This window comes from Mus pahari, chromosome X (genome assembly GCF_900095145.1).
Source record: "Mus pahari chromosome X, PAHARI_EIJ_v1.1, whole genome shotgun sequence".
Classification (NCBI taxonomy): Eukaryota; Metazoa; Chordata; class Mammalia; order Rodentia; family Muridae; genus Mus; species Mus pahari.
In genome coordinates this window covers 40,516,507-40,529,706 of record NC_034613.1, presented here as the reverse complement: position 1 = coordinate 40,529,706, position 13,200 = coordinate 40,516,507, and the positions used below count along the sequence as shown (strand labels likewise).

At 38.0% G+C, this 13,200-nt stretch overlaps 1 protein-coding gene across 1 annotated transcript; it reads left to right on the top strand.

The window, feature by feature from the left end:
• The first annotated feature begins 6,038 nt into the window (after positions 1 to 6,038).
• LOC110313257 (olfactory receptor 11L1-like) lies at positions 6,039 to 6,971 on the top strand. Its single transcript, XM_021187279.1, has one exon. It carries the CDS (start codon positions 6,039 to 6,041, stop codon positions 6,969 to 6,971), a length of 933 nt encoding a protein of 310 aa, XP_021042938.1.
• The last annotated feature ends 6,229 nt before the right edge of the window (positions 6,972 to 13,200 follow it).

The following is a 13,200-nucleotide window of genomic DNA, read 5'->3' as shown; positions in this document are numbered from 1 at the left end:
GTGTTAATTATGCTCTGTGTGCAAATTATATATTGTTCATGAAATCTGGTGTTTTAAAACTACATAGATTTAAAATAAAACATTGCTTTGTGTATGTTTTAGACTGGCTAACAGAAGTTAGATTATACACTGGCTATGATACTTTTGAGGGTATTCTCTGGCCTCCATCACACGTACACATAAATTTGTGTGCAGTTTCACACAAACACTTGGGCACACATACACCACACATACACAAAGGATGGCTATACATAGCATATAAGACTCAGAAAAGGGATCCACAGAAAGATTCTGCTCCACTTCCAGACTCTTTTCTGCTTAACCTGGAAAGCAGCAAAAGCATAAACAAGTGCCCAGGAAATGAACCCAGGAGACACATACAATCTGTCCAAGAAGGGATTAATGACAAGGTAACTGGTTTGTAAAACTGCCTCTGACAGCCCTTATAATTTGATTATAAAAACTAAACTATACAAGTTGTGCTGTTAATTAGTATGCAGAATTTACTTAAGGTTGCCTGAAGGTTTGATGGAAAAGGTATTTGGATAGTTTCAGGTTGTAGTTAATGATATAAATGGTAAAGCAGAGTTCTACTTCCCGTCTGGAGGGTCAAAGCCTTCTTTAACTTTAAGACAAAACCATCTCCAACTTCTGTGATCAGCAAAACCATTCATTTGTTCTATAAAAATGGTGGTAGGATTTATTATGGAGTTTAGTAGCCAATACAGGGACTCCTCACACAGCACTGCTTTTGAGTCAAACAACCTTGTGAAGTCAGCAGGACAATTCAAAATAGGAAAAACTGCGTCTGTGTGAATGTAAGTGACACAAAATTGTACAGGCATAGAGTTATCTGGGTTTAAAGCCTTGATTTCAGGCATTAGTTTCAGCACTTTTAGCATTGTGCCCTCCCTCAAATTACTGCTTGGTACTTTCAACAGCTTCTGGAGTGTGACCTAGATGGATGGTGCTTTTGACCCATATGACATGTCACATACTCTAATATCCAATTTCACACCATTAGTCCACAATCACTGAATGGGAGTTCAGGATGTCACAAGAACCCAACATCGATCTCTCAATTAAAAAAGCAAAGCTCCCCTGGGAGCCAAACTTAAAGATAATTGGTTTTCTTGTTTGAACTCTATCTCTCAGGTTCTGTTTGCAGAAGGTTGTTGGAGAGCTTAAAAGGGAGGAGATACACTGGTGAGCACTGTGCCCATTCTAAACTCAAAGGAGATCATGGCAGGGGCCAAAATCGCTTTTATCACAACCACCTGAAAACTAAAAATACTTTCAGGTGACATACTCCTTAATTACTCTTTTTGGAGGCCTTGGATATTCAAGGAAGTTAGAAAATCATGATTGTTTAGAAACAGAAAGAATGGTGGAAAGCTGTGATTCTTATGGCTCTGTGCAACATTCAAGAAGGTATATGATACAACTGCCACTGTGCTGCTGGATCATCTGGTTAGAAAACACAGCTACCCCTTTTAGCATCTTACTTTGGTCTCCTCTACCAAATATTTGGGGCTCTGAAAATATAGATGGAAAAAGAAGACAGGTTTGAAGAAAGCAAAGTGAACATCTCTATAATGGGCTCATCAGAGATATCTAAGGATGGCTTAAGTCACCAAATTCAGATGGAAGGAAAATGGTGAGGTAATTTTCTTTATACTTACTATCCACCTTCAAGAAACTGCTTCTTTTCAAAAATATTTTTCTTCTGTCTCATGGTCATGCAGAGCATCCAGTCATACGTTTTTTTCCCCCACATCTTAGCCCTCCACTTTCTTCAGAGTCATGACTTGCTCAATCACACATCCCTTAGTATGTCTTTCCTCCCTCCTTGATAGTGTTTGCCTAGGAACAAGGTTAAGTTTCTCCTTTATAAACAAGGGCAAGAATAAAACTTCTCTCTTCTGTATCTGGATTCTCTCTCTCTCTCTCTCTCTCTCTCTCTCTCTCTCTCTCTCTCTCTCTCTCTCTGTCTGTCTTCTGACAAAATATTCTTCTTCATATTCTAATTCATGCTCATTACTTCCTCTCCCCTTCACACTCCCCTGCAGTCTCCTTGCTGTCCCTCATAATATAGAATCATGACGTCCTCTTCACTAGAGACTTCACTTCCTCTGTGGACCCTGACATTTTCTTTGTTTCTCCCACTCCTATGAATCACTTTTGAAATCTTTTTCAGGTCTTTTCTTTCTCCAAAAACTGCGTGTGTTCCTGTCAATTCTCTTTGGCCCTCAGACCACTAAAAATCTTTCTAAATCCAATGACCAACACAAACACCACCTTACTAGACCCTTTGTTCCACATTGTTCCTGGAAGCCCTTTCCCTCCTCATTTTTAGGCTCTGAACCATCATAATGCCATTCTACCTCCCAAGACTTTTACTCTCTAAGCAGCCTTTTCTCTTTGTTGTTGTGACAACTCTGTCATAGAAATTTACCACAATGTCCTACATTTGCTGTTGAGCTCAGAATGATGGCAACCCCATATGGTTCCTATTATCCACTTACCTGACCAAAATGCCTGGCTCTTAATGTAATTAGCATCTTGTAAATTCACACTTACATCAATATGCATAAGATTAACTTTTTGTTGCTAAGGGAAAGGGTTATAATTGAAATACCACTATGTTGTGGTGACAGTGTATCCATCATTATCCATTTTCTGTAAGTCTAATGAGGCAAATCAAAGACCTACTCTCAAAGGAATCACAAGATTCTAAGAAGGATTAAAACTAGCAAGAAGTTTGAAACTTTTCCAAAAGGTATGCTGACAACACGGGAATATTTCTTTCCAGTGCTTACATATCACACATTAAGGTGCTTGCTTGGGGCACTGGAAATAAATGAAAAGTGAAATGAATGAATGAATAAATGAATGAATGTGTGGATGGATAAATAAATAAATAAATGTATGTATATTATAGTGGAAGGAGCAAGAATTAGATATGAAAACTTGGTGCCTGTATCTACTTTGTTTTTCACTAGACCTCAGACCTTAAGATATTTTACTTGTCTGTACATTCCCTGACAGTGAGCAAATGAAGCGCTTGGTCAAATGATAGATTATAAGCCCATTCTCTCTTCATCATCCCATGGCTTAGTAATCAGTAGTAGAAAGGAGGAGAAATTAGCATCTTTCAGAATAATTCACTTTTATTTTTGTAATTACTCTGATTTTCTTCCCTTCCATTATTCTAACATACCGAAGCCCCAAACTGGTCTTAACCTAGTATCTGCTTTGCTATCCTAACAGCTAAGAATTGCCAAAGATTTTCTTAATGATAAATTTTATTTATGTTTTAAGAATATCAGGCATGCATACAACATATCCTACTCTCAACTTCAGGCTTATTTATTATTACCACCTGTTTCTGTGAAAGTTACCAGAATGCTAAGCAATTGCCTAAGTGATGTTCAGGTCTGCATGGAGAATAATTCTGGAAGCCAGTTTACTACAAAGAGAAACTCATTCTATCGATGATCATAAGTAAATGGACTTATTTTAGCTATATGTTATTAAACTATAATCTCAAATATCAAATAACTACTCAGTACTGTCTGAGATCAGGGTTTCTTTTATTGTGATATGGCATATAGCCTAGCTTCTAGGTCTGACTGTTCTACAGCTTTCCTTTGCCCTCAAGCCTCCCACATTCATTCACCCTTCCCTTACAGAATGACCTATAACACTTTACTGGAAGAACATGAACTGTGGATGCAAACTCAGGCATCTCCCTAAGATTAAATGTAGCAATTTAACAGTGACTGTGTTTCGTGCCCTTCCTCTTGACTAAGACACCGACAATATAAAGATGTACCTTCCTGAATCAAAATGTAACCTGTCCGCTTAGGCTCTAATTCCATTCTCTTTCACTTTCTACAAAATTGCACAACCTCAAATTAGCTCCTCATTTATTTATTCATCACCAACTTTCCCTCTGCCATGGGTCATTCTTACCAGAATAGAAAAGGTAGGGTAATGCTTATCTCTCTACAGTCCCTAACCAGTTCCCCCATTTCCCTTCTATCTCTATCACTCTCATCACTCAGTTAGCCACATAACCAGATTAAGAGATGAATTTGTTCCCTCATACTTCTACAACAAATTTAAGTATAACATTTCTCCTGCAGTGTGACTCTTCTTATTCTATTTCCTCCTGGGTTTCAATCTCACCTCTCTGACTTTTCAATTTCCTCATCTTTCTTATTTTCTGCTTAACCTAAATGAAAGAGAAAGTCAAAGCTCTGTGTTAAGCATTCTTCTGTATTTCATAATCCTCCTCTAGGTCATGTCATCGAGTCCAATTTCCTTTAATATCATCCATATTCAGACTACTTCTAAATTAAGGTCCTAGCCTTGCCTTCTCTTCTGGGTTACATGCAAACCTGGCCATGTCATTCTCTACACACAAAATGTCACATACATCTGACTAATACAAACTGAATGTATGTTTGCCTGGAACTTCCCTTCCACACAAACTTAACCATCTGAGTAAATGGTACCAGTTATTCAAACCAGAAACCCACAGATCATTTCTGCTCATTCACCTCTCTTGTATTCCTTACATCTAATGTTAGTAAATTCTCGCATTTCTACCTCTTCTTTCTTTCTTTTTTTGCAATTGGGTATTCTATTGGGTCTCACTGCATAGTCTTTTAATTTGGTTTGTCTATGAAACTCTTGTTCTAATTTATTTGTTGCATAGCATCAAAAGTGTTTGAAGCCATACAAGAGATTAAATTGCTACTTAATATCCTCCTATGGATTCATACATCTCTTAAATATACTTCATTTAGCATGGCCTATAAAAAAATTAAATCATATGCCACACTCTTCCCCATTTTCCTTCTTCCTTTCTCCTCCTCCTCTTGTCTTTCTCACACATATTCTCACACATACCCATCTCTATCTGTACCATCTTTATCTCTCTATCTTTCTCTCATTTACTTGGTTTAGTTTAGATTTTTAAAAATCATTCTTTCCCTGGTTCAAGGCCTAGTGCATCGTTTAGAAAGTTCACCTTTATCTGCACTTCCAATGCTTGCCTTACTATCTCCTTTCCTTCTTAGGTCTCATGCCTTTTAGTCTTTTTGTAACCACCTCAGGCAAAATATTCTTCTTTCACCATGCATATACAGTGTATTTCTATTTTGTATATTTGTTACACTCATAGTAAGTAGCTCAAACTACTTCTGTGGATCACTTTCTTTGTTTTAGAAATTTACATTCCACCAGAATGTTGATATCAGAAAGCACATATGTAGCAGATGTGCAGCTTGGTCTTCATGTGGGTCCCAAATAACAGAATGAGGGCTGTCCCAAAAGCCGTTGCAGGATATGTTCTTTTGGGTAGGCTGCCTTGTCTGGCCTCAGTGAGAGATGAAGCACCTAGCCTCACAGAGAATTGAAATGTCAGGGTGGGGCAGGGGGATAACCAGTGGGCCCCAGCCTGCTCAGGACTAAAGGAGAGGAGAGAGGGAGAAATGGCTGTGAGAGGGGGTGACTAGGAAGGGGCAGTGGGTGGGATGTAAAGTCGAATAAGTAAAAAATAATAGTAGATTACAAAGTAAAATAAAAAAGAAAAGAAAAACAAGAAAAAAAGGAAAAGAACAGGAAATAAAAAAACTTCATTTTACATACAAGGACTAGAACTATTGATGATTGTGATAGTACCACCCACAGGAATTAAAAAAGAAAAGAAAAGAAAAGTAAGATTTCCAAGGATTGGATACTACCTACTTCCCAAAGAAATGTTTGAAACTGTGCATATCTATGCATCATAGTCACGTTCTAAATACAACAGGGCAATTTAAAACATGGATTAACTTTCTAAATGGCTCCTGAGAGACTGTACTCAATCACATTAAGTTTCTGAGTCCTGAAGAAGCCAATTAGGCTTGATATGGATAAAGTCTCTCGGAACTTTGATTTTTTTTCCTAAAATAGTCTTTAATCAATTGTTCTTTTTCAAATTTTTATCCATTTAGATCCAAATCATGGCTATCAGTGAAGAAGAAAATATGACTCAAATTTCAGAAATTATTCTTTTGGGTTTTGGAGATCTCCATGGCCTTCAGTTTCTTCTTTTTGGGCTATTTCTAGCCATTTATGTGATGACTCTCCTGGGTAACATTGTCATTCTCACCGTAGTGTCAACTGATTGCTCCCTTCACACACCCATGTATTTCTTTCTTGGCCACTTCTCCTTCCTAGAGATCAGCTACACCACAACAATTGAGCCCGTAATGCTGAGGACATTGTTATCAGCTCATGTGCCTATCTCCTTTCCAGCCTGTGCTTGTCAGTTTTACTTTTTTGCTTCTTTGGTGGCGACAGAATGCTTCTTCCTTGCTGTAATGTCTTATGATAGATACATAGCCATCTGTAACCCACTGCACTACTCCAGTATCATGGACTCCTGGGGTTGTTTCCAGCTAGCACTGGCCTCTTGGTTGGCTGGATTTCTGGCACCTATCCTGCTCATGATCTTCATTTTTCGCTTAACATTTTGTTCTGCCAATGAGATTGACCACTTCTTCTGTGATTTGAAGCCCATCATGAAACTGGCCTGCACTAATACTCAAGTAGCTGAAATGACTTCTTTTATATGTACCTCATTATTTGCTCTTGGTCCCTTCATACTGACCTTGGCTTCCTATATTCACATCATTTGCACCATCCTGAGGATCCCTTCTACCACAGGGAAGCAGAGGGCTTTCTCCACCTGTTCATCTCACCTGTTAGTGGTCAGTCTCTATTATGGGACTCTGGGCATTGTCTATGGCTTCCCATCAATGCCTCAGTATGAAAGTGTATTGAAGTTGCTTTCTCTTCTGTATACAGTGTTTACCCCTGCTGCCAATCCTATCATTTACACCCTAAGGAACAAGGATGTGAAGGTAGCTCTGAGAAAATTGACACAATGGCATATATGCCTGGTCAAAGAAGGTTGAAAAATTTTACAGGCTCATGACACATACTGAAAACTCGAACAAATTGGAAATGTCCATAGTATTCACCTAGACAGTCTTGAAATAATAATTTAAGTTTGAGCCCATGGTTTGTATAGCACCAAACTCACTGTTTCTATTAACTGAGGAAAATTCACAACTGTGAACTATCCACAACAATTTCCTTGGACAATGGAAGGCAAACCTATTTTCCTTAGGTGAACTTTTCCTCTAGTTCAATTTGCTTAGGAGAACATGGCTGAGATGAGAGGGGAGATGAAGGAAAAGACAAGGGAATATAATTGAAATCCGAGTGTTTCTCTCCAAAGTCATGATAAAAGTGATAGAGGTAAAAATACTGGAGGATTAAAATTACTCTCAGTTCAGAAATATTCACGTAATGTGGCGGTTCTATGATTTAAAGACATATATGCATAAGAATATAATACATCCATTAACTAAATAAAATAATCAACAGTTGAAAACTAGACAGCTCTGTATGCTTATATATAGGGAGATCTCTATAATACAGTATGTGCAATGTATAGAGTATGCCATCTCATGTGCAGAGAAAGATAAATTAATGCTGGTTGTTATGGTGCTCAGCCTTATTCTTATTTCCAGAACTTGGGAGGTAGAGGCATGTGAATCTCTATGTGTTTTACATCAGCTTGCTCTCAATACTGAGCTACATGACAGTCAGGACTTCAAAGGGAACTCTCTCAAAGAAAAGTGAATAATTTAAAATATCCACATGTAATTGTAGATACATAGACAATGCCATATGGAATTTGATGTTAGCTGTTGTCCCTTGGTTGGAAAACTAAATTTAGGGAAGGTACACCTTGTGAAGTGGAAATTATGTTAAATTAACTTTTGAAAAGGTATCCATGTTTAATAACTCAGTATAAATGAAAGGTAACTATGTTGAACAAACCAATTTAAGAAATTTCAGTGGGAACCTATTTAAACATAGACATAAGACAACTTGTCTTTTAAAAACAAGTTACAGAGTCTATAAGGACAAACTCCTCACCAGTTTGGATTCAGCTACAGTGGATTACCTGACAAAAATATCAAATATCAATGTAATCATAAATATCTATTATAAGTGTAAATTCTGGGCACAAAAACTGTTTTGTGTGAACCTCTCTTTTGAAGAATTCTTCATTCCGTAAACTGACCTATCATTACAGCACATCAGACACAGCTTGTATCCATTTAACATTTGCTCAGCTAAGCTAAGGCAGGGAAGAATCAAGTGTCCTCACCTCCTGGGAACAGAACTGATTTCTGTTGAAGAGATCATCTATTCCTGATAAATCCTTCTTTAGCTTGTATAACACACTTGGAGAAAATAAGTATGGTGAAGAAAAGGCGAGAGGGATAGGTCCATATGGAAAAGATAAGTCATCTCTTCCATGATAGAGTAGCTCCCATCTGCCAGTGAGAAGGAAACACATCCATGCAGCACAGTAATTATAGCTAATTGGATTTCTTCTTCTTTTAATACCTGAGCCAGGGGGCTGGCTAGATTGCTCAGCAGGTAAGAGCGCTGACTGCTTTTCCGAAGATACTGAGTTCAAATCTCAGCAACAACATGGTGGCTCACAACCACCTGCAATGAGATCTGACACTCTCTTCTGGAGTGTCTGAAGACAACTACAGTGTACTTATTTATAATAATAAATAAATCTTTGGGCCGGAGTGAGCAGAAGTCCTAAATTCAATTCCCAACAAGCACATGAAGACTCACAACCATCTGTACAGCTATGGTGTACTCATATACATAAAATAAACAGAAATATTTTTTCATTTTTTATTATATATTATCTTCATTTATATTTCAAATGCTATCCCCAAAGCCCCCTATCCCCTCCCCCATCCCTGCTCCCCAATCTACCCACTCCTGCTTCCTGGCCCTGGCATGAGGCCCTTGGTCTTGCGAAAAAAAAATCTTAAAAAAAAAAAAAGAAAGGAAAGGAAAGGAAAAGAAAAGAAAAGAAAAGAAAAGAAAAGAAAAGAAAAGAAAAGAAAAGAAAAGAAAAGAAAAGAAAAATACCTGAACCAGGACCCTATGGAGAGAGATGAGGTAAAAGATCTATCTATGAAACTCTTTTTATTCAATGAAGTGATATGAAGAAAACATCCTATTAAAGGCAGGGTGTTTTCTGCATATCACTTCATTGAAAGTACTGGAGGAAGCAGATTACATGCTGTACTTTCCTAAGAGAACTGAAGTTCAAAATGGTACTCTGTAAGTTTAGGGGCTTAACTCTTGTGAGAAGTTATCAGAAAAAAATATTAATTAGGATATAAGACAATGCCTTAAACAATGGGAAATACTCTTATATGGGCCACACTTGGGCTGATAATTGACATCCAGGCATCTGGATAACAATGAAAATTTAGATAACTCTTCTTTTTTTTGGACGAACTGTCTATGCCATGTTTGGGGGTACAGTTGTTCCTTCCTATGTAGAAGAATTATAGCACTTAGTAATGGTTTAAAAAGTTGGCCTACCATTTCTACTCACTTTTGGCAAACTGGCTCTATGACTCTGAGTAACCTAGCTTCTCTGATCTTCAAATCTCTCATATGTAAAGTGGAAATAATAGCACCTTATCTCCCAAGGTTTCTGAGAGTATTAAAGTAGGTGATGCATAAAACCCCTGGCTTGTGACAGGTATTTGATATGTTAATTATTATTTTAATAGTTATTGCCATTAACATTTGTAGATGTCATCAGACCCTCCCTAGATATAGTAAAGTAGTATGGGTCAGGACCTTATCCAAAGCACTGTGAAGTGGCTTAAAAGCAAATGCTAGTAAAATGAGAGGCAAGTTTCTGAGGTGTCTGTTTTGCTGGGTTCTTAGTTCACTATCATTCCTGGCAAGGGAAAAATGCTAGGAAAAAAATGTGCTTCACATATGACTTGATGGAAAGACTTTACAGAAACTTTGGGCCCTGGTACCTAACATCTAGCTTCTAATGGCTGTTCCAATACTGTCGACCTCACTATTTCTGCAGAAACCACATTTTCTCCTCTTTACTAACTTACATTTTTCTTCTATAGGGAAAAAATAACCATCCTTCTGATGGAGAGTAGTATTGAATAAACAAAACTAGTGCTTAATTAGAGAAGAGAGGCTAACAGACTCGAGACCTATTCAACAGTTACATGTTTGGCCCCTATCTACCCACCAAACCTTATCTTGCTTTGTTGTTTTCTCGGTGTGTGCTCTGTCTACACTAGAACATTCATTCTATTTCTTGAATTTTCAAATTCGTTTGTGCCTTAGAATTTTTTGCATTTGATATTTCTTCTGCTTAGAATGCTTTTTTCAAGACCTGGATTCAGTTAGTGGACATTCAGCCCAGTCCTTCTTTAAATTTCCTATCAGCTGCGTATTTCTTGACTACCTCAATTAGGTTGACTTCCCTATACATACCAATATCTACCACCACTTAGGATAGATTTCTAAGTCATTATAATAATCATCTAGTAACTGGTCATTTTAAAATAATTTGTATATTTATGTGTTTAATATATCTCTTGGAACTTCTGTGACTGCCCTAATCTAAGTTCTCAAAATAAACTAGGAAAAATGGCTTTAGATTGTTTTTTTAATACCTACTTAGTCACTGGATGGATAGGCAATGGTTTCAATTTGACAGATGAGCAACTTAGGAGAATCTAAAACATTCTTCCTTCTTGTTGTCAAGACCCTGCCAGTCATAAAACTTTTCTAGATGACGTCCCAGACACAGGACAGACATAAGCTACTCCCACTGTGATCTGCCCAGATTTCTGATCCACAGAGTCCATGAATGTAACTCAGTTGTTTCTATCATACAAATTTGGTAGAAGTGATTTTTATGAAGCAATGGTAACCAAAAGGGAAGTCATAAAATCCATAGTATTTCACAGACACAAAGTAAGTTCTGACATTTAGGCTGGAAGGAAAAACAAGCTTCTTGATTGTCAGCAGACTTTTTTTAAGTATATGATTTTGTATTTCATGCACTTAATTCAAACCCCGTCTTGCTGAAGCACAGCTTCCCCAAACCCACACAGAGGTGAATGCATCTTTTATCTGAGCTGCTTCCACTGCATGGAAGATATGCTGTGTTGGTTCCCTTGTGCACATATTAACTTACATTCTCCTTCAGTTTCTAACATATTTTGCCTATACTATTCATACCCTCAGGGTCTTACATTGAGGGCTCAGTGAATACATTTTTGGTGATTAAGTGAACGTTCTCCCTTTCAAATACCAAGTATTTGCAATGCCCAGCCCTGCTTAGCTTCTGAGCTAAGAAAATATCAGGCGCATTCAGGGTGGCAATAGACAAAGTGAATGTTTCTAATGATCATTTTCATCTGGTCTGGCTTTGGTCTCTTCTAAATGCCAGGATTCAGTGTGTTCCAGGTCGGCACCAACCTCCTCTAACAAATATGGAATATAGATGAGGGTCTGAGCCATCTGTGCTGTTCTGTTTGATTTAAGGTCATCTGTGGCTTTGCCATCCAGATTTCACCACTAGCATTTCATACATTCATTTCCTGCAGTTCTACTTCCTACAGAAGTAAACACACGGAGGAACAGGCACAGTAATGAGGAAGCCAAGGCTACAGATAAAAGCAACCATAGTCACAATAATACAAATGCATCTAACGGTAAATGAAATTTTGCTCTATTCCAGGTAGTGTGGTAATGTTTTACAGACACGATTCCATGAAACCCTCACCAATAGTCCTACAAAACAGGCACTGTTCATTACCATTTTACAGATGAAGAAGTTGAGGTTCAGAGAAGGTAAATACCAAGATTTCATGGGCTGCAGTTTGTGAGGTACGGGTCTAGCTATGAGACTCTGTAGCTCATCTACTGACAGGTGTCCCCAAGGATATGTTGGCTTCCTTGGGATTTTTTGACCACTTTAATGGCAAAAATCAAAGCAATACAAGGTTGGAATTCAGAGGTATTTCAGTCAGTATCTTTAGGGTGGGGGGCATATATGAGGATTAGGCTAAAGTAGGATTTTCGTTTCAGTGATATTTTATCCCCTTAGGGACATCTGTGAAAGTGAATTAGTCATTTCATGGGATCAAGGGTAGGAGGAGGAAGTGTACATAATGAATTTGCCCAGTTTTCCTCTTATTTCCTGAACCACCTGCCCATGGAGTTCTGAATATTAATATTCAGAGTTCATTTACTCCCCTGTTGTAGCACAACTGACAAAGACCTTCCTTCTGACTCCTTCCAAAAGCCTCTGGAAAGGATGGGAGCATCCCCCGGATGCTGGCAGAAGACAATATTAGAACACTTCAGACAAGGCATTTTGAGTGGCAGTTAGAATTGCATGTTAGACAAAGAGAACCCCCAGGTTTTTGTGCTCTAGCAAACAAGTGCTAGATGAAGGTGGTGATCAATGCCAACTCAATCACTGTAATGCTGGCATGGATGCAGATGAGGAATACACTAAGGCTGACAAACAGGAAAGAAAGTAAGAATTTGGTTTAACTGTTTGGAAGTAATTCTAATTATAGGCATTTACATGAACTGTTTACAATTTATGCCTAATCGCCACCCAGTACAATAACAATTATGCATATCATTAAATATGTGTCAGATTAGTTTTGTTGTAAATTTTTAGTATAACAGTGTGTGTATGCACTGTCTTTATAATTTGTTGCTCAGATTGCTCACAACTTAGAATTAAATGAGACAGAACATTGGCTGGGGGGGGGGAGTGGGAAAGGTGCAGAGGCAGAGGCAGCTGCCTTGGGTTGAATATTTACTATGAGTAGTGCACAAAGTGGATAATCAGCAAATGCATAAATCCCAGCAGCTTCACTGGAGCCCTGCAGGCAGCTCTGCAATCTTTTATTCATTTCCTGTTGATTCTTTGGATGTATTCACACCCACAGCAGGTCCCAAACCTTTTCTGGTCTCCTTGGCCTCCCAACATACCTCTTTTCTTTTGACTCTAGCTCAGTGAGTTAAGTATGACTTCATCCTAGCCTTTGGGTAGTATAACTGGCTAACAATTACCAGTATAACTTCTACTTTTTTTTCAAGTTTCAGTCCCCTCTTCCAGAAGGTCTCAGACCTTTAAGTATTTCATTTTCCTCCTACTTTCCCAGAAGTTGTCTGCTTGTTCTAGTATTTCACTCTGCCTTTGATATATATATATATATATATATATATATATATATATATATA

Coding starts and splice junctions, on each gene's coding strand:
- LOC110313257 (XM_021187279.1), top strand. CDS start 6,039: ATGACTCAAATTTCAGAAATTATTCTTTTGGGTTTTGGAGATCTCCAT.